The sequence below is a fragment of the Rhincodon typus genome, chromosome 14 (assembly GCF_021869965.1).
Source record: "Rhincodon typus isolate 14 chromosome 14, sRhiTyp1.1, whole genome shotgun sequence".
Lineage (NCBI taxonomy): Eukaryota > Metazoa > Chordata > Chondrichthyes > Orectolobiformes > Rhincodontidae > Rhincodon > Rhincodon typus.
The window spans coordinates 17,172,395-17,191,004 of record NC_063345.1 but is presented as its reverse complement, the minus strand read 5'-3'; the positions used below and the strand labels follow the sequence as shown (position 1 = coordinate 17,191,004).

General features: G+C 43.3%; 1 protein-coding gene across 1 annotated transcript in view; it reads right to left on the bottom strand.

Moving 5' to 3' along the window:
• nalf2 (NALCN channel auxiliary factor 2) overlaps nt 1-18,610 on the bottom strand; it is a 385,965-nt gene that overhangs the window by 38,520 nt on the left and 328,835 nt on the right. Inside the window, exon 2 of the mRNA XM_048605397.1 lies at nt 9,363-9,534. Coding sequence (XP_048461354.1) covers nt 9,363-9,534 — 172 coding nt within the window. The remainder of the gene's footprint in view (nt 1-9,362; nt 9,535-18,610) is intronic.

The window sequence follows — 18,610 nt, the reverse complement described above, 5'->3', positions numbered from 1 at the left end:
GCCTCCCTAACCTGTTCTTCCTCCCACCTATCCCCTCCTCCCACCTCAAGCCGCACCTCCATCTCCTACCGACCAACCTCATCCCGCCCCCTTGACCTGTCTGTCCTCCCTGGACTGACCTATCCCCTCCCTAACTCCCCACCTACACTCACCTTTACTGGTCCCATCCCCGCCTCTTCGACCTGTTTGTTTCCTCTCCACCTATCCTCTCCTCTATCCATCTTCTGTCCACCTCCCACTCTCTCCCTATTTATTTCAGAACCCCCTTCCCCTCCCCCTTTTCTGATGAAGGGTCTAGGCCCGAAACGTCAGCCTCTCTGCTCCTATGATGCTGCTTGGCCTGCTGTGTTCATCCAGCCCTGCACCTTGTTGTCTCTGAGGCAGCTGTTGCTGGGTTCACAAGAAGTTTGATTGCTTTTTGGAGGGCTGGCAGAAGGTTTTATTTCCCCCAGTTGAAACAATCAGTGTTGGAAATTCTTGGCACATCTGGCAGCATCTGTGCAGAGAGAAAGGGAGGTCCCTGACCCTTTGTCATAGAGATTGCAGATCATGGACATAAAGTATTGACTCTGTTTCTCTTTACTTTGATGTTCCCTGACGTGCTGAATATTTCCAGAACATTCTGTTTTTGTTTCAAATTTTCTGTGTCTGCAATACTTTTCTCTCTTGATGTTGGGTATATGTATGTGTGGATAATTTAATTCAATGCAAAATGTAATATTCCTGTAAAAACCTGCTTGTGCAAAAGAAATAGCTCAATTAAGCAGGTGAATTAGTTGGTGTTGAAAGCTGCCAGGTTTTGCCACTTTTGCAAACAAAACCAAGAGTCTTGTACAATGGAAAATGGTCACTCACTGTGAGTTCAAGATATACAAATTTGTACATGGTGTTATTGTTTGTGATATGTGTGAGGTTCAGATCTGTTGGATGTTTTTGGATATTACTTTGAGCCAAGTTCAAATACGCAAAGCTGGCTATACAGTATGAATGACGAAGTTGTGTGCAGTTGCCTCACAAAATCATGGTTGTAAAGTGTTAACATGGAAGTCATACCTTTTCAACCTTGCCCCTTGCCTGAGCCATGGTACTCTCTGGTTAAACCGCTACATGTTGTCTCTCTCTCTCTCTCTTTGTTTAATAAGAAAACAGCAGTGTGGTCTTCTGGGACTAGGCAACTTTATTGATTACCTGGTTGCAAAGTGGATCACTGAAATCCACGCTTTCAATAGGCTTTGTAAATCGAGGCATGAGTACAAGAGTTAAGATGTTTGTTGAATATATTTAAAACAGTTTGAACCCACTGTGAAAATAATTTCCAGTTCTGGGCACCAGAAGGATGTCAAAGCTTTGCAGATACTTCAGAAGAAATCTCCCAGAATGACTCCAGGGATGAGGAGTAACTGAGAAACTGGGCTTGTTCTTTTTAGAGACAAGACGCGTGAGGAGATTTGATGATGTATAAAATGGCAAAGGGTTTAGAATAAATGCAAACTGCTTTCAGTAGCTGAAGGATTGGATGGCTCAGAGCTAACATCATTTGATTGACAAAAGGACTGGAGCCCGCATGAGGAAATATTTTTACACAAACAGCGATTAATGTTTGGAACGCATTCCCTCCCTGAGATTGTGCTGGGTATGGATTCAAATCCGTGTTCAAAACAAAATTGGATAAAAGTTTGGAGAAAGTAAAATATAGAAAGAACAGGTTAAGTGTGTGGAGGGGGTGCTAGTTGGATTGACTATGTTTCTCTTTGAAAGTACAATTTTGATTGGCTGAATGGCCTCCTTATTTGCTGCGCCATTCTATCAGACCAAAACACATCATGAAGGTGCTCAACAGAAACTATTGAGGATTGAAAGTGTAAAATGGAGGTGGAGTATGGGACCTGGTAATAGGAAAAGCACCAGGGCTCATGATTTCTCTCCTTAGTTCTGGAAAGGGTTCTTGAGGTTTTGGATATTAAGAAGTGAAGACTTAAAAAAGCAATTGTTGCATCTCCTGTGCTCACATGGAATGGCGCTGTCAGAAAGTTGTCTGAAAATGGTGTCATGTAATGTACAGCCTCTTCAGAATCCTGAAAGGGGAGAGGAAGTGCAAGTGTATTTACTGGTGGCATCATACTGGAAGTGATGCATGTGCTGGAGCACGATCCATTGGACCTTGGGGGGCTGGTGAGGACAGGGATGCCCTATCATATTTGGGTGAAGGATTGGAAAGGGTGAGTGTAGAAGTGCATGAAAGTACAGGAACAAAGCTGAGGATGGTGGAAATCTGAAACAAACAAAAAACAGAAATGATGAAGCAACTCAGCAGGCCTGGTAGCATCAGTGGAAAGAACACAGAGTCTGGAGGCCCTTCTTCAGAAAAGACCCTTCTGTTCTGAACAAGGGTCACTGGACTTGAAACATTAACTCTGTTTTCTTGTCGCAGATGCTGCCAGTACATAGGGGAGATCCTGTCAGTTATGCCTGGGAGGAGGGGGGGGAAATCTTCAGGAAGACAAATCAGAAGCACTAGTGTAGAAAGCTGGATCGTCTGAAAGGATGAAACAGAAAAGAAGAGACAGAGAGAATGGACTGGAGTTACTGGAAATTGGTGTGAAGTGGTATAGTCAAGGTTGCAGTGGGAGTCCATGAGCTTGTAGTGAATATTAGTTGTTAGCATATCCCATAAAATGAGACAAAGAAGTTAAGAGAAGGAAGGGAAGAGTCAAAAACGGACCAGGTGATGGTGAAAAAAAAGTTGAAGTTACAAAGTTTTTTAAGTTCATGGTGGAAGAAGGAAGAGGCACCGATAGTCACTAATGTAATGAAAACGAGCATGTGGAGGGGGCCTGTCTGTAAGATTGCAGTGTTTCATATATTCCGTAAAAGAAGTCAAGGACAGATAAGATAATGCAGGCAGCTAGAGCAGTTTCTTTCATTCACAGGAAGTAAATGGAGTTGAAGGAAAAGGTTTTTTATTCATGTTTGTGGGCATCGTTGACTGGGCTATTCCCTATGTCTAATTGCCGTGGAGAAGGTGGTGGTGAGCTATCTACTTGAATTGCTGTAATCCATGAGCTGTAGATAGATCCACAATGCCATTAGAGAAGGAGTTCTGGGTCTAGGATTTTGACCCAGAGACACTTAGATTTGACATGAGAAGAGCTCATATAGTTGGACAAGGGTACTGGAAGATTACAGAGTGGCAATACCTTGTTTTTAAGAGCAAAGTTTCGGGCAGAATGTCATATAGAACACATGGGAATTGTTAGCATACAATCTGTAGCCAGATGTTTTGAGTATTAGCCTGGTCTAGATGGTGATCTAGAATGATTGGTTAGCAGATTTACTGTTAAGATTGTAGAGGTAAGCTGCCAAAGCTGCTTTACAACCATGGCTGAGTCAACTATTTCTATTGGAAAACAAAAGATTGCAACCGGAATTGAACCAAGAGTGAGAGGACATCTTGAACAACGTGAAAACTTGTTAGAAAAAGATAAATAACCAAAAAATACAGGCTGTTTATAAACTTGCTGAGATCATGAACCACAAAATTATAAAAGCGGATTGAAGGAAAGCAAATAAAGCGATTGTCCAAAAGAAAAAAAACAAAATCTTATGAATTATGAATTGAAACCACTAGTTGTGAGAAGATCAGAAAGACTTTGTACACCAATTGTTAGGCTCAATTCACAAATATATACCGAAGAAGAAAACAATTCCGTTGTTATTTTGTCAAGTGTGCCTATTCTCAAAGATTGGATTGTTTTTCAGTTCTACAGTGAAATGAACTGAAAAGTTTATTTTTTAAAAAAACAACTTTTTAAAAAGAGGGATGCAGTGTAATTTATTCACATGTTATAAGCATTTCCATTGCATTATAATGCAAATAAAATGTGATCTAACTATCTTGGTGTTTAATTCCTCTTTTCCCAATTCCTGCTAATATATGACCCAAACCTGTAATACTACAGCCCTGATTCAGTGTCCTATGCCTGCATCAATCAAAATTCCAAAACAGAGTACAGCCTTAATGTATGATTTAGCTGTTTGTGGGTATAGCAATTAATGCATCATCAGGCCTGAATTTCTCTTTGCCCAGTTTCTGATATTAATCGGCATTGAACGAGGATTCTTCTGCTTTCTCTTGGAAGTCAGTGGGAGAAAGTAAGAGAAATAAATCTAATGCAGCAGTAGATGCAAATCCCATAGGCAGGTGGATTACAAAGCAATTGAGACAAGGCAAAGCAGAAAAAGGAATTACATAGAGAAAGAGCGTATCACTGACCCTATTGCTTTCATGTTTCGCTAAATGATATGGTATTGGTCTATTTTCACAGCCCTGCTAATGATAGTCATGTTTCCACAGCATTATAAAGCTGGGGAATGTTGGACTCTACACATAGTGCTCAAACTTTGCATGGTATAGCTCACCAGCACAAACTGTGGCTTTTAATGATTAAAAACAGCTGACAAGATTTTAACAATTATAAAAGCTAAAAGTAGCCAACAGTTCCACTGGTGGTACTACTTTATTCAATGTTAAACACCACTGAATAAACATTTTGCAAGCAGGTACTCTACAGCATTTCATTAATCTAGTACGAATCCAGTTCAAAAATAAGGTACAAACAGGAGGAATAAAAATTCTCAGCATATTTCCAACCTCCGTCACTCAACCAACTATGGCCCAAGGTTCTCCATGGCCGTAGCTAAGACTAGGTGGAAGTTTGGTCTGCTGACCAGTAGCAATCCAGATCTCATTTGAATTTCTGGGGTCAGGGGTATGCCATAAGATAATTTGGTCATCTGTGGGATTTGTGGTGGAGCTTGAATACTCATCAGTTGGGAAGCGGGTGGAGTGGATCAGGCTAAACTATTTTCTACTATTTTAAAATAATCAAACTCAATAAAACTAGGGGGCTCTTGTGGCGCGGTGGTAGTATCTCTATCTGTCGGGGCAGTCTTAGGTTCAAGTGCGTAATAACATCTCTGGATAGACTGATTAGAAAATATCTTTAATAAAGTTACAGTAGACTGCCTCTAGGGGGTACTGTCATAATAAACAGCAAAATTCTAAAGTAAACTTACTAAATTCTAGTCATTTTGGGGATGATGATACAGCCCAGACCCTGTGATGCCCACCAACTGCATGAAGAATCCTGGCAAACACCTCATGCTTCCTCTCTAAGGAGTTGCAGATACGATGTAATGTATTGTATGTTGTTGTGAGATGATAAACTTTAAAGATATCTGTCTCCTTCACAGTCAGTCACAATGCAATCAGTTAAGCTACATACTACTTACACTCTCATTCTTCCTAACTGCAAACAATGGCCAGCTAGGAAACAATTATGCAGCACGCATTTATACAGCACCTTTTCAATTCTCTTCAAAGCATATTGTCTTCATTCATATTTAGCTTAGTACAGCAAACAAAAAATGAAGAAGGTATCTGTTAAGATCATTCTCGTCCTCATCTGATGCTTCCCGATTAAATCCCAGAATTCTCTACTGGACTTGCTACTTGTCATCAGTGCATTGTCTCTTTTATATTCCAACATTTTCCCCCCCGAGGGTACTAGAGAGAGGTTCCATGTGCTGAAATTCCTCTGATACCTCAACCCTTCTTTAAGTAGATGCCACAACGAGTGCAAGCGATTTACTTGGCCATGAGAAGCGTTGCTGTTGAGCTGACTATGTCTTCAGCGAATGCACTTTCCTGCAGGAGTCACTGGATATGGAATAGGAATGAAAGTACTCACTGATTTTCTCCATTCCACAGAGAATGTGCTTACCACCACGCGGACTGAAATGAACCAAGTCAGCAAAAAAACTCAATGGCTCCTGGAATAGTTTGCATAATTGTAATGTGGGCCCAGAGGCTTGACAGTTTGGCAACCATGTACGCTGTCCATTAGATAAAGGGAAGAGGAGGTAGCAGGCTGACCAAATAACAGGAAATAGATGTAGAGGACAACAGACATAGCCCCATTATAAAAGGGAGCACAGAGGAAACAAAGCCAAGCCAAAAGAATGAAGTGAGGCAATTTTGCATTCCCGAGACTCATCGGGATACAGTCACAGAACGTTTTGAGTTAAACACCAGCTCTTTCAGCATAAATACCTATTGAATTCTTTCATGAGCACTCTTGGCTTTGCAAAGGGGAAACAATGAAAGAAGCTTTGCTTAATCTTGAACCCTTAAAGGGTTGTTCTCAAAACCAAAGTATGAGAGATATTGAGGTCTCTTTCGAGGCACTAAAATGGTCATTATTACGATTAACCAAAACAGCAGAATGGCTCCCCTGTGCATGTGTGGCCGACTGTTTCAGCTGACCATGACAGGCTGCAGTAAACATTTCCATATGTTGCTGATGGTATTAGACTGGGCTGGGCATGAGGTGCTGGGGAATGACGGGCTGGGGATGGAGGTTTTGTGGATGAGGGGAGTGGGTGTAAGAAAGAGTGAGGATGAGAGGAAGATGGGAAAGAAGGGGCTGGGGATGAAAGATTTGGGGATGCAGGGCTGGGCAGGAGGAGGTAGTGGGTAGAGGCTGGGGCTGATGAAGTGGTGTTTTCTCCAATGTCTGCCAGTGGGTCTCCACGGTGAGGATCCTTGCCATGCACATCCCGTCTTTGCTGCCAGGGAATCTCCAGCTGCTGAACCGCTGGGAAGGAGACCCTCACAGAGGCCGCTGGGTGATACCTGGCCACTGGAGCCGCTCATGCACCTTTACCCCAAAACCCTCTACTCCTTCCCTGACATCTGTCAACTCCCAGCTCCCCCTCTGCTGCCTGTCAACTCCCAGTTCTATTCCCCACTACCTCACACCCCCACAACGCTTTGCTGCATGCTGCCCACACTTGTTGCTGATTATCTCCACTTCCTCCCCTCTCACAATCCTACACCCTCTTGACCTCCTCATCTAGATTCACCTTCTTGGCTCCTCAGGCCTGTGACATCACTGACCGTGACAGAGATAGCAAGAACTGCTGATGCTGGAGTCAGAGATAATCCAGTTTGGAGCTGGAGGAACCCTGCTTCAGAAATGGGCACTAACCCTAGCCCTAACCCATTTATTTCCCAGCTCCCTTCCCCCTCCCCATTTCTGAAGAAGGGCCCAGACCGGAAACGTTTACTTTCCTGCTCTTCTGATGCTGCCTGGCCTGCTGTGTTCCTCCAGCTCCACACTGTGTTATCACTGACCATGACACTGTGTTCTTGAGTGTGAGTGTTCATTGCTCCACCTGGTGGTGGCATTCATAATAAACGAGACGCCTTTCCCTTTTGGTTGGGGGGTGGTTGGTTCCGTGGGTGGGGGGTGGTTGGTTCCGTGGGTGATTAAATTCTTTCAATGTGCACTTGTACTTGAAATTAAGTGAGGAAAAAGGCAATGTCTCTTCTTCACCAAATCCTCCACGTGGGTTGCAAAACCAACTGTGTTCAGTGCATCTGCAAACAGAGGCTGGGCTTGGATGGGTACAGTTGTCAGGGAGGAGTGGCATAGGTGTGATTGATGTCCCCAGTCATGGCCTGAGGCTTGTTGCAGATGATGTCTACACAACCCTGGAGCCCTAGAGGCTGCAATGACCCACATTCAGAGCCTGCAGCTGAGAGAGATGGCAGCAATTAAAAATGAAGACTGACTGAGTGAAAACTTTTCACCCTGATTATCATTGAACCTGTTTGACGCGACCCTTCCTTGCGTCACCGGACCTGAAACATTATCTCTGATTTTTTTTCTTCACAGATGTTGCCAGGCTTCTGAGCTTTTCCAGCAACTTCTGTTTTTTACAGCACCTGCAGTTCTTTTGGTTATATTTAGTGAAGTTGTGGAATTCTTTCCCACAAAAGAGTGTTGCGGCTGGGTCGTTAAAGCTGAGACAGTTAGATTTTTTGATTAGTAGGGGAATAAAGGGTTATGGGAAAAAGGTAGGAAGGTGGAGTTGAATGTTGGAGCAGACTCAGTGAGCTGAATGGCCTACTTCTGCTCTTATGTCTTTTGGTCTTTTAGTTAACTCCAATAGTTAAATTACTGAGGGAGTGTTATTTGTTGGACTTTGTCTTTCATGTGAGTCATATAACTGACGCCTCATGCGCATAGTTCCAGGACTTGGACACAATCACACTGAAAGAAGTTTGTTTCAAGTCATGATGAACTGTGGTTTAGAAGGGAGCTTGCAATTTGTGGTATCCCCATGCATCGACTGCCTTTATCCTTGTAGATGGTAGAAGTTGTGGTTTGGAAGGTGCTGTTGAAGGAACCCTGGTGGATTATTACAGTGAATCCTGTAAATAGTACAGACTGCTGTTGCTGTACTAGTGGTGTAGAGAATGAATGGTTAAGGTGGCTATTAAATTAAGATAGCTGCTTCGTCCTGAGTTGAGTCCCTTGAGTGTTGCTGCAGGCAAATGGAGAATATTCCATAAAATTCCTGACCTGTGCTGTGTACATGATGGGCAGGTTTTGAGAGTCAGAAGGTGAACATTTACCACAAAATTCTAAGCCTCTGATCTGCTCTTGTGGACACGGTGTGTGTCTGGCTGGTGTAGGTCAATTTCTGGTCAATGGCAATTCCTAAGATGATGATAGGAATGCAATGATGCTAATGCCATTGAATGCTGAGAGGAAATATGGAGACATTCTCAACATAAAAGATCCAATGCATGCGTTTTTGCAAAAGTGTTGCTAGCCTCAGTGTCTTTTTCACTGTGTGAATGGGGTCTAACTAGCTTTGGCCTTAAATACCATTTCTTGAGTCCAACATGCTATCCTCAAAACTCTCTATTTATAGCATTGTAGACACACAGATTTTCCTAGACACTGGTAGAGCTTCTGTGTACCTCTAGATGTCCTGGCATAATCATATGGTGCTGACAGCTACATTGCATCATGTCTATCATCACTGTTACACATGTTGCTGACATCTCATTCCTTTACCGTATCCTGGCCAATACTTGCCCCTTAAACAACATTACAAAAAACAGTTCACAGATTGTTATTCTATGCTGTTTTCAGGAGTGTGCTGTCAGTTATTGGCTGCTGTGTTTTCATTGGCTTTGGGGTGGTTGTAAAAGGCATTATGTCAATGCAAGTCTTTCTTTTACCCAAGAGTTGGTGACTGATCTGCCTCCAATGCTGCCTGATTATGATTCACAATTCCAGCATCCACAGTATATAGCTCTACAGTGTCTTTGAATGCTTTGTGAGGAACGGGATCAAGCTCAGCTATGACTGAATCTCGTTCGGTCATGCAATGTCTAAATGCAGCAAGGGATTAGAGATGGTGGAACAATCACTGGAGGAAGCCTTTGAGAATGTTGCAAACAGAGGGCTAGAGTCATATTGTCTTTACCAATGATGGGTCTGTACCTGTGCAGATGAAGCTTGGCAATCCGCCATAGATTAGGTCATCGTTGTCTGGTAGAATAAACGGACATCGGGCCTGGACTTCCAGGCAGTATTGCTTACAAGGAATCCTGCGAGGACACAGCAGCTGTGTGGCTTTGAAATATTCCGAGCACAGCCATGCTTTGTAGACTGCCTAAAGGAACAAGGGAGGGGAGATTTGGGTTGGGGTTAGAGGTTAGAAAAAGAAAACAAAAAAGACACATTTTTAAATATTCCAGCATCTGGACAGATTAATACATTTCATTTAAAATTATTTATAGTTGATAAACAAGCTTGATTCATTAAACTATCAATAAGTCAGATATAGGGTTCACCCATGTCCTTTATTTTCATGTAGTCTCCAAAATCTGATCCAATTTCACTGTCTGGCATTACATCCAAGGCCAATAAAGCATTCCAGTTTCTCAAACACAGTTATGACCTGACATAGTCACTTGTTTTCTAAGCTGACATTTTAGTGGTTTCCAAAAATAAGTTTCCAAATGTTTTTGATAATCATTTCCAGTAAGAGAAATTGATTGGAATTGGATCACAAACCTGAAACGCAATGTGATAAATAAAATGTTTATTGTTTTTTGCATCGATGGAATAGATCCCTCTTTTTAAAACTTCTTATTCTCTTATTTTAGATTTTCTGAGCCATGAACGAGAGAGAGAGAGAGAGAAAGGCTCTTCCTATACTCCACAGTGCAGCTCTGAAATTAAGGAAAGTCCAAGTTTTGAGGAAGGGTCAACGGACCTGAAACATTAACTCTGATTTCTCTTCACGGGTGCTGCCAGACCTACTGAGCGTTTCCACCAATTTCTATTTTTGTTTCTGCACTTCCTCTTACTTTGCTTTGTTTCTCTCTCTTTTCTTCCCTGTGGATACATTAATCATTTTACATTTTCAGCACATCACATCAGCTCCCAATGACTGGACCTCATCCACCACAATCCAGATATTATGGAAGACAGTAAGACAGTTTTCAACTCCAGTGTAAATCTGGTGGACAGCTGGCAGGGAGCACGCTTGCATTATGGAACCAGTCTCAAGGGTTGAAGCTAAGCCAGAACTAATGATTGAAAACAGATGGGGAAGCCAGAGTGTGATGGGTGGACAGATAAAAGGATATACAGCAAGATGGAAGATTTCAGTCGGGCCAGAACCAGCAATCATGCTCCTCTTGACCCTGAAAACAACATTTAGAAAACTTAGAGATTGTGGGAACTGCTGATGCTGGAGAATCTGAGATAACAAGGTGTAGAGCTGGATGAACACAGCAGGCCAAGCAGCATCAGAAGAGCAGGAAAGCTGACGTTTCGGGTCTGGACCCTTCTTCAGAAATGGGGGAGGAGAAGGGGATTCTGAAATAAATAGGGAGAGAGGGGGAGGCGGATGGAAGATGGATAAAGGAGCAGATAGGTGGAGAGGAGACAGTCAGGTCAAAGAGTCGGGGATGGAGCCAGTAAAGGTGAGTGTAGGTGGGGAGTTGGGGGCGGATAGATCAGTCCAGGGAGGATGGACAGGTCAAGGAGGCGGGATGAGGCTAGGAGGTAGGAGGTGGGGGTGGGGCTTGAGGTGGAAGGAGTGGACGGACAGGTTAGAGAGATGGGGATGAGCTGGGCTGGTTTTGGGATGCGGTCGGGGGAGATTTTGAAGCTTGTGAAGTCCACATTGATACCATTGGGCTGCGGGGTTCACAAGCGAAATATGAGACACTGTTGCTGCAACCTTCAGGTGGCATCGTTGTGGCACTGGAGGAGGCCCAGGATGGACATGTTGTCCAAGGAGTGGGAGGGGGAGTTGAAATGTTTCGTGACTGGGAGGTGCAGATGTTTGTTGCGAACTAAGTATAGGTGTTCCACAAAGTGGTCCCCAAGCGTCCGCTTGGTTTCCTCGATGTAGAGGCCACATCGGGAACAGCGGATACAGTTTACCACATTAGCAGATGTGCAGGTGAACATCTGCTTGATGTGGAAGGTCTTCTTGGGGCCTGGGATGGGGGTGAGGGGGGAGGTGTAGGGGCAGGTGTAGCATTTCCTGTGGTTGCAGGGAAATGTGCCAGGTGTGGTGGGGCTGGTGGGGAGCGTGAGGTGCTCAAAGGAGTCACGGAGAGAATAGTCCCTCCGGAAGGCAGATAAGGATGAGTAGGGAAAAATGTCTTTGGTAGTGAGGTCAGATTGCAGATGGCGGAAGTGTCAGAGGATGATGCGTTGGATCTGGAGGTTGATGGGGTGGTACGCGAGGACGAGGGGGATTCTGTTTTGGTTGTTATTGCGGGGAGGGGGTGTGAGGGATGAGTTGTGGGAAATGTGAGAGACACAGTCGAGGGCGTTTTCGACCACTGTGGAGGGGAAGTTATGGTCCTTGAAAAACGAGGACATCTGGGATGTCCGGGAGTGGAATGCCTCATCTCGGGAGCGGATGCGGTGGAGGCGAAGGAATTGGGAATAGGGATTGCATTTTTGCAGGAAGGTGGGTGAGAGGAGGTGTATTTTAGGTAGCTGTGGGAGTCAGTAGGCTTGAAATGGATATCGGTTTCCAGGAGGTTCCAGAGACTTCACAAGCTTCAAAATCTCCCCTCCCCCGACCGCATCCCAAAACCAGCCCAGCTCGTCCCCACCTCCCTAACCTGTCCTTCCACTCCTCCCACCTCAACCCCCACCCCCACCCCCTACTTACCAGCTTTATCCCACCTCCTTGACCTGTCCATCCTCCCTGGACTGACCTATCCCCACCCTAACTCCCCACCTACACTCACCTTTACTGGCTCTATCCCCACCTCTTTGATCTGTCTGTCTCCTCTCCACATATCTGCTCCTTTATCCATCTGCCTCCCCCTCTCTCCCTATTTATTTCAGAATCCCCTTCTCCTCCCCCATTTCTGAAGAAGGGTCCAGACCCGTAACATCAGCTTTCCTGCTCCTCTGATGCTGCTTGGCCTGCTGTGTTCATCCAGCTCTACACCTTGTTATTTAGAAAACTTATGTCTGCCATTTCTGGAGTAGATTCTCTAATACCCCTGCGAACTGCTCATGAGTTTGCCTCACATCAAGTACCAATAGGTAAAATGGCCATGCTTTTCTCATATTATTTAACAGTTATGTAGATGTCCAAAACTGGAACAAGTATCGAAGTGAGGCTGTTTTAGGCAGAAAAGCCATTCCACCCAATGCGTCAAGGCACAAAATTTGAACTAGACAGTCTGTGGGTGCAAGCCTTTTATCGTCTGCCAATTGTCTGATCTGTCAGTGTGACTGGGCAGCAGGCAAACCAAAATCTCCCACTGTATATTTTATGTGTCTAATCTTTGCAGAGTTTGTGATTTTAGGGAGCATTCACATTATGATGGTTAGCATATTGTATACATCCTGCATTGTCTATTGCTTTGCCTGATGTATTTGATGACACAGGTCTTACAATACATAGAAACATAGGCAGAGAAACATAGAAGATAGGATCAGGAGGAGGCCATTCGACCCTTTGAGCCTGCTCCGCTATTCTTCATGATCATGGCTGATCGTCCAACTCAACAGCCTAATCCTGCTTTCTCTCCATCACCTTTGATCCCATTTGCCCCAAGTGCTATATCGAGCCACCTGTTGAATACATTTAATGTTTTGGCATCTACTTCTTCCTGTGGTAATGAATTCCACAGGCTCACCACTCTTTGGGTGAAGAAATGTCTCCTCATCTCCGTCCTAAATGGTCCACCCCAAATCTCATACTGTGACCCTTGGTTCAGGACACACCCACCATTGGGAACATCCTCCCTGTATCTACCCTGGCCAGTCCTGTTAGAATTTTATAAGTCTCAATGAGATCCCCCCCTCATTTGTCTAAACTCCAGCGAAAACAATCCTAACCTAGTTCATCTATCCTCATATGTCAGACCCTCGATCCCTGGAATCAGCCTGGTAAACCTTCACTGCCCTCCCTTGAGAGCGAGAGCATCCTTCCTCAGAAAAGGAGACCAAAACTGCCTACAATATTCTAGGTGTGGTCTCACCAAGGCCCTGTACAACTGCAACAACACATCCCTGCTCCTGTACTTGAAACCTCTCACAATGAAGGCCAACATACCATTTGCCTTCTTTACCGCCTGCTGCACCTGCATGCTTACCCTCAGCGACTGGTGCACAAGGACACCCAGGTCCCGCTGCACACTCCCCTCCCCAATTTACAGCCATTCAGGTAGCAATCTGCCTTCTTGGTTTTGCTTCCAAAGTGAATAACCTCCCATTTATCCAAATTATACTGTATCTACCATTGATTTGCACACTCACCCAACCTGTCGAGATCATGCTGAAGGATTTCTGCATCCTCATCACAGTTCACCCTCCTATCCAACTTGGTATCATCTGAAAACTTGGAGATGTTACATTTTGTTCCCTCACTGAAATCATTAATATATATTGTGAATGGCTGGGGTCCCAGGACCAATCCCTGTGGCACCCCACTAGTTACTGCCTGTAATTTGAAAAGGATCCATTAATTTCTACTCTTTGTTTCCTCTCCGCCAGCCAGTTTCCATATCCATCTCAGTTCACTTGCCCCAATCCCATGCGCTCTAATCTTGCACATTTATCTCTTATGACTTTGTCACACGCTGCCTGAAAGTCCAAATATACTACATCAACTGGCTTCCCCTTGTCAACTCTACTATGTTTCTATGTAAATCTTGGTCTGGATAGTTTTATTGATAGGCCAAGAATTATAGATCAAAGGGGAAGTCCCATTGTGTTGCTGGAAATGAGAGATATTCAAACTGAAAATTGTAGTGGCTTTTCTGAGATTTTCTTGGGGAGTATGGCAAAATATAAAAGCAGGATTAAGACTTGATAAATATCACATGGTACCTTCAATTCCCTTCATAGAGATCACAAGGGGTCTGTTTGCTGCCTCCAAAAATGTTTGCTGGGGCATACTGGAGAATTTTGTGAATTCAATTCGTAAACAGTTCACCAAACACTCAGTCTTTAGCTTCAGCTTTCTTTTATCAATGCAAGATGATAGACACACAGTAAACGAGGACATTTTGGATAGGGTGTCTTCATATGGAGCACTTTTGCTGATCATTGAAGAGTCTAATCCTTGAGATGCAAGTCCTGCCCTAAGTGTCATTATAGGATGTTGTTTTCAGCTTTGTGACTGCTGCTAAGCCACTGTAACCATTGGCCACCCTGGTGGTGCACACCAGGCAACAGAGGGTGGTTGTCACTTGTTTCTATCGATAGCTAGTGACCCTCTACTGTGATAACTGGCAACCATCTTCAACCCTGCCCATGTATCTGAGGTAACAAAGCCATGTCTGATTGCCGAGTGATAAACTGGGTGCTCAGCCTTTGAGAAAATACACCCATACAGTGCCACAGACGGAAAAAATGAAAATTGTCTTAAGCTTCTTTTCTTGATAGCTGTAAGTAGCCCACATTGTACTACCACGCAAGAAGGTATTGAGAAGACAGGCAATATCAGCTTCGTCCTAAGCATCAGCCTATTGTTATTCTATGTATGTTTCACGACTTGGCCAATTGTACGAGTTGCTTCCCTATGCACGTATCAAGTTCTGCATCAAGGGACTGCATTCATGGTAGCAGAATTTGCCAACCAGTTGGGCAGGTTACTAATTAGTGTGGTCAGTGGAGTAAATGCAACATAGTCCTATGACCAAGTTTTACTTGATATTTACTGCCAATCGTCGGTAGTTTTCTGATTTCATGGGAGCTGACCTGTCTCTGGATCCAGTGGGGTTTCTGGGAGAGCTTTTCTGGAAGCAGTAAGTGGCTCCAAGTTCATAGAATCAGCACAGAGGCAAATCGTTTTGTCTGTGCTGGCTCTCTGCAAGAGTAACTTTGCCAAACTAGTCAAACTCAACCACTTTTTTTTACCCAAGCAACACTTGAAAAGATTTTTTTCAGGTAAATTGCAATTGAAACTAATTGCTTCACCAGGCACTTAGGCATTGATTCCATTTCCTAGCTGTGTGAATTTGTTTTCCTCACGTCACTATTCCCTCCTTTCATCATTCTCTTTAAACTGGTGTCTTCTCGTTCTTGACCTTTCCATCATTGGGAACTGTCTCTCTCTATCAACTTTGTCCAGATCTCTCATGATTTTGAACACCTCGATCAAATCTCCTCATAATTTTCTCTTCTCCCAGCTTTCCCAATCTATCCAGATAACCAGAATTCCTTATCCCTAGCCCCATTCTTTTCTGCATCCCTTCCAATGCTTTCACGTCCTTTCTAAAATTGCATTGCTTTATGATGTCTGCATTTAATGAATTACATATAATTTATGACAAAAGCATTGAAATATGAATGAATTTGTCAAGAACCATCGTAAGTCAAATAGCAGGCATGCAGTTGTGATCACAACTGCTCGAAAATGTTTACATACCTCCAGCCAATAATTAAAACTGTGCAGATGCTGTTTTCATCTAATTATTAACTGGCTTCAATTACCAGAACAAAGCAGACAGCCTTCTGGTTCTTCAGGCTGAAGTGAATGATAGGTATCATTTGGGATTTTACAGCAGAAAAGATCATTTCGTTATTTACACCTACTTTATTGCTAGTGAAAAGTATTCCTTGGACAGTTTAGAAAATCATGCTGTGCTTTTCAATGGTCAGTCAATAGGTCAGAAATAATAATGTTGTAGTATCTCTTCAGTGTATGCTTGAGCTGCTGGGGAGACCAGAAATAGAATGGATTTGTTTCTACCTACAGCCACAACCAGGTTCCACAATAAAATGTTCCACAACTGTTAGCTTAGAGCCCAAGAGAGTTGATTCTAGAAGAAACAAAGGAGAAAGATAACCTATGGGTTGGTACTGCTCATTTGAAAATTTTCCCTGACATGAGCAGCAGAAATGGCAGTACAATTATGTGTTCTGATATATGCATTCAACATGATCTTCTCCATCTGCCCATTGCTCAGACCTTTGAGTATAAGAGTTGAGACATTACGTTGAGGTTGTACAGGATATTGGTGAGGCCTCTTCTGGAGTACTGTGTGCAGTCCTGTTCACCTCGTTATAGGAAGGGTATTATTAAATTGGAGAAGGTTCGGAAAAGATTTACCGGAATGTTGCTGGGATTGGAAGCTTTATAAAAATAGGCTGGATAGACTGAGATCTTTTTTGCTGGAGTGTAGGAGGTTCAGGAGTGACCTTATAGAGGTTTACAAAATCATGAGGAGCACAGATAAGGTGACTAGCAAGTGTCTTTTCCCTAGGGTGGGGGACTTTAAAACTAATGAGCATATTTTTAAGGTGAGAGAAGAAAGATTTAAAAAGGACATGAGGGGCAACTTTTTTTACACAGAGGGTGTTTTGTGTGTGGAATGAACTGCCAGAGGAAGTAGTGGATGTGGATACAGTTACAACATTTAAAAGACATTTGGATAAGTAGATTAATAGGAAAGGTTTGAAGGAATATGGGCCAAACACAGGCAAGTGGGAGTAGTTTAGTTTGGGAACATGGTAGGCATGGACTAGTAGGGCTGAAGGGTCTGTTTCCATGATGTATGACTCTATCCTACATTTGCTGAAGGGCCTTTTTATTAGATTCTGTTTTACTTGGAAGACAAAAATGTATTTAGTTCAATATTTGTGGGTTTGCCAAATTTGTCACTAGAAGCCTGTACATCATAGGCCACTGGCTTAAATGAAATAGCAGAGAGTAGACTGTGGTTTGGATTTAAGAGACTATGCTGCAGATAGCCCACAGGCATCAGCGACTTGGGCAGAATATAAAAATAATAAACATGGATTGACTGTGCATTACCTAAATGCTTTCACTAGCTCTAGGATGTAAAGGAGGAAGATCAAATGGTCATCACATTGTGCCAATTTGTGTTCCAGAGATTGAAAGATTTAGTCTTAATGAAATTTTATTTTAAGGTAGATGTTTTGTTTCAGAATGAATGCCCTGCGAGACCTATCTGATTTAATGGAATCAATCCTGGGGATCAGGTGCAGAACCATAGGCTTATGATGGCAATATTTTGTACAGCTAGAAAGAAGGAAAGGACCTACATTTATATAGCCCCTTCTATGATCTAAGTATATCCTAAACTTTTTTGTAATCAATGGAGAACATTGGCATGTTGTCACTTGTAAAATAGGAAACACAACAGTCAATTGTGCAGATCAAGCTCCATGAACATAATGATCAAAAAATCTGTTTTAGCTAGTCTGGGAATTAGAAGGTGGTGCATTCTAGGGAGTGGTTTCAAAACAGGGACAGGCTATTAAGCTATTTTAATAAGTCTGTACAAAAATGGAAGATGAAATAAACAATTTCACTAAATTGAAAATCATTTCACTTGATTTTTGACTCTGAATTACCTTCTGTGAAGCTCAGTTACACTATTTAATTGGGATTCCTGTAATGCAGCTTTGTAAGGGGAAGCTGGCGGATGTAATGAAGAGGTAGAACACCAGCTACATTTGAGCAGCAAGCTCAGGAAATCCATCATCACAACTAATTGTCTTGAATTTTGAATGCCAAAAACAAGCAAACCTGCATTCCTCTTGCACTTGCACAGCCACCTGAGCCTGCAATATAATTCACCCACTCGAAAAAATATCAAAATGACAAGCACTAAGTCTCATTAATAAACTAAAGTGCAAATGTGAGAGATTTATTGATAAAAATACATGTTTCATGTGGTGTGGCCTTTGGTGACAATATGTGTTGCGAGTCTGTTGAGCATTATTTGAAAGATTGTGCTACCGTAGTAGGAAAATGAGGTGTCATGGCCAGCTGTGGTTTTCCCTGAAGATTTTCTGGGATGGGTATGGCTGGGTGCATTCCTGGTAGGAAACCTATGACAAGATCCCACTCTGTTTGCTTCTTCTTCAGCATGTTTCTGACCATCACCTTCCCTTCAGATATGGAAACAGTCAATGTGCACACTCCGTCAGATGGCAGGCTCTAAAATCTATCAAAATGACAGATGTATCTAGCCTCTATGCCGATAGTGCTGTGTGCGTTATCCACAAGGAAACTCAGCTCCAAAGGTTCGAGGTTGCCTCTCCCATTCTTGTAACCTGTTCTCCCGTAACTTCCGGCCTCGGCACAGGCCCGGCATGGCAGTCTCCTGGCCTGGCATGGTGGTCCTCCGGCCCAGCATGGCTGTCTCCTGGCTTGGCATGGCAGTCTCCTGGCCTGGCATGGCTGTCTCCTGGCCCGGCATGGCTGTCTCCTGGCCCGGCAT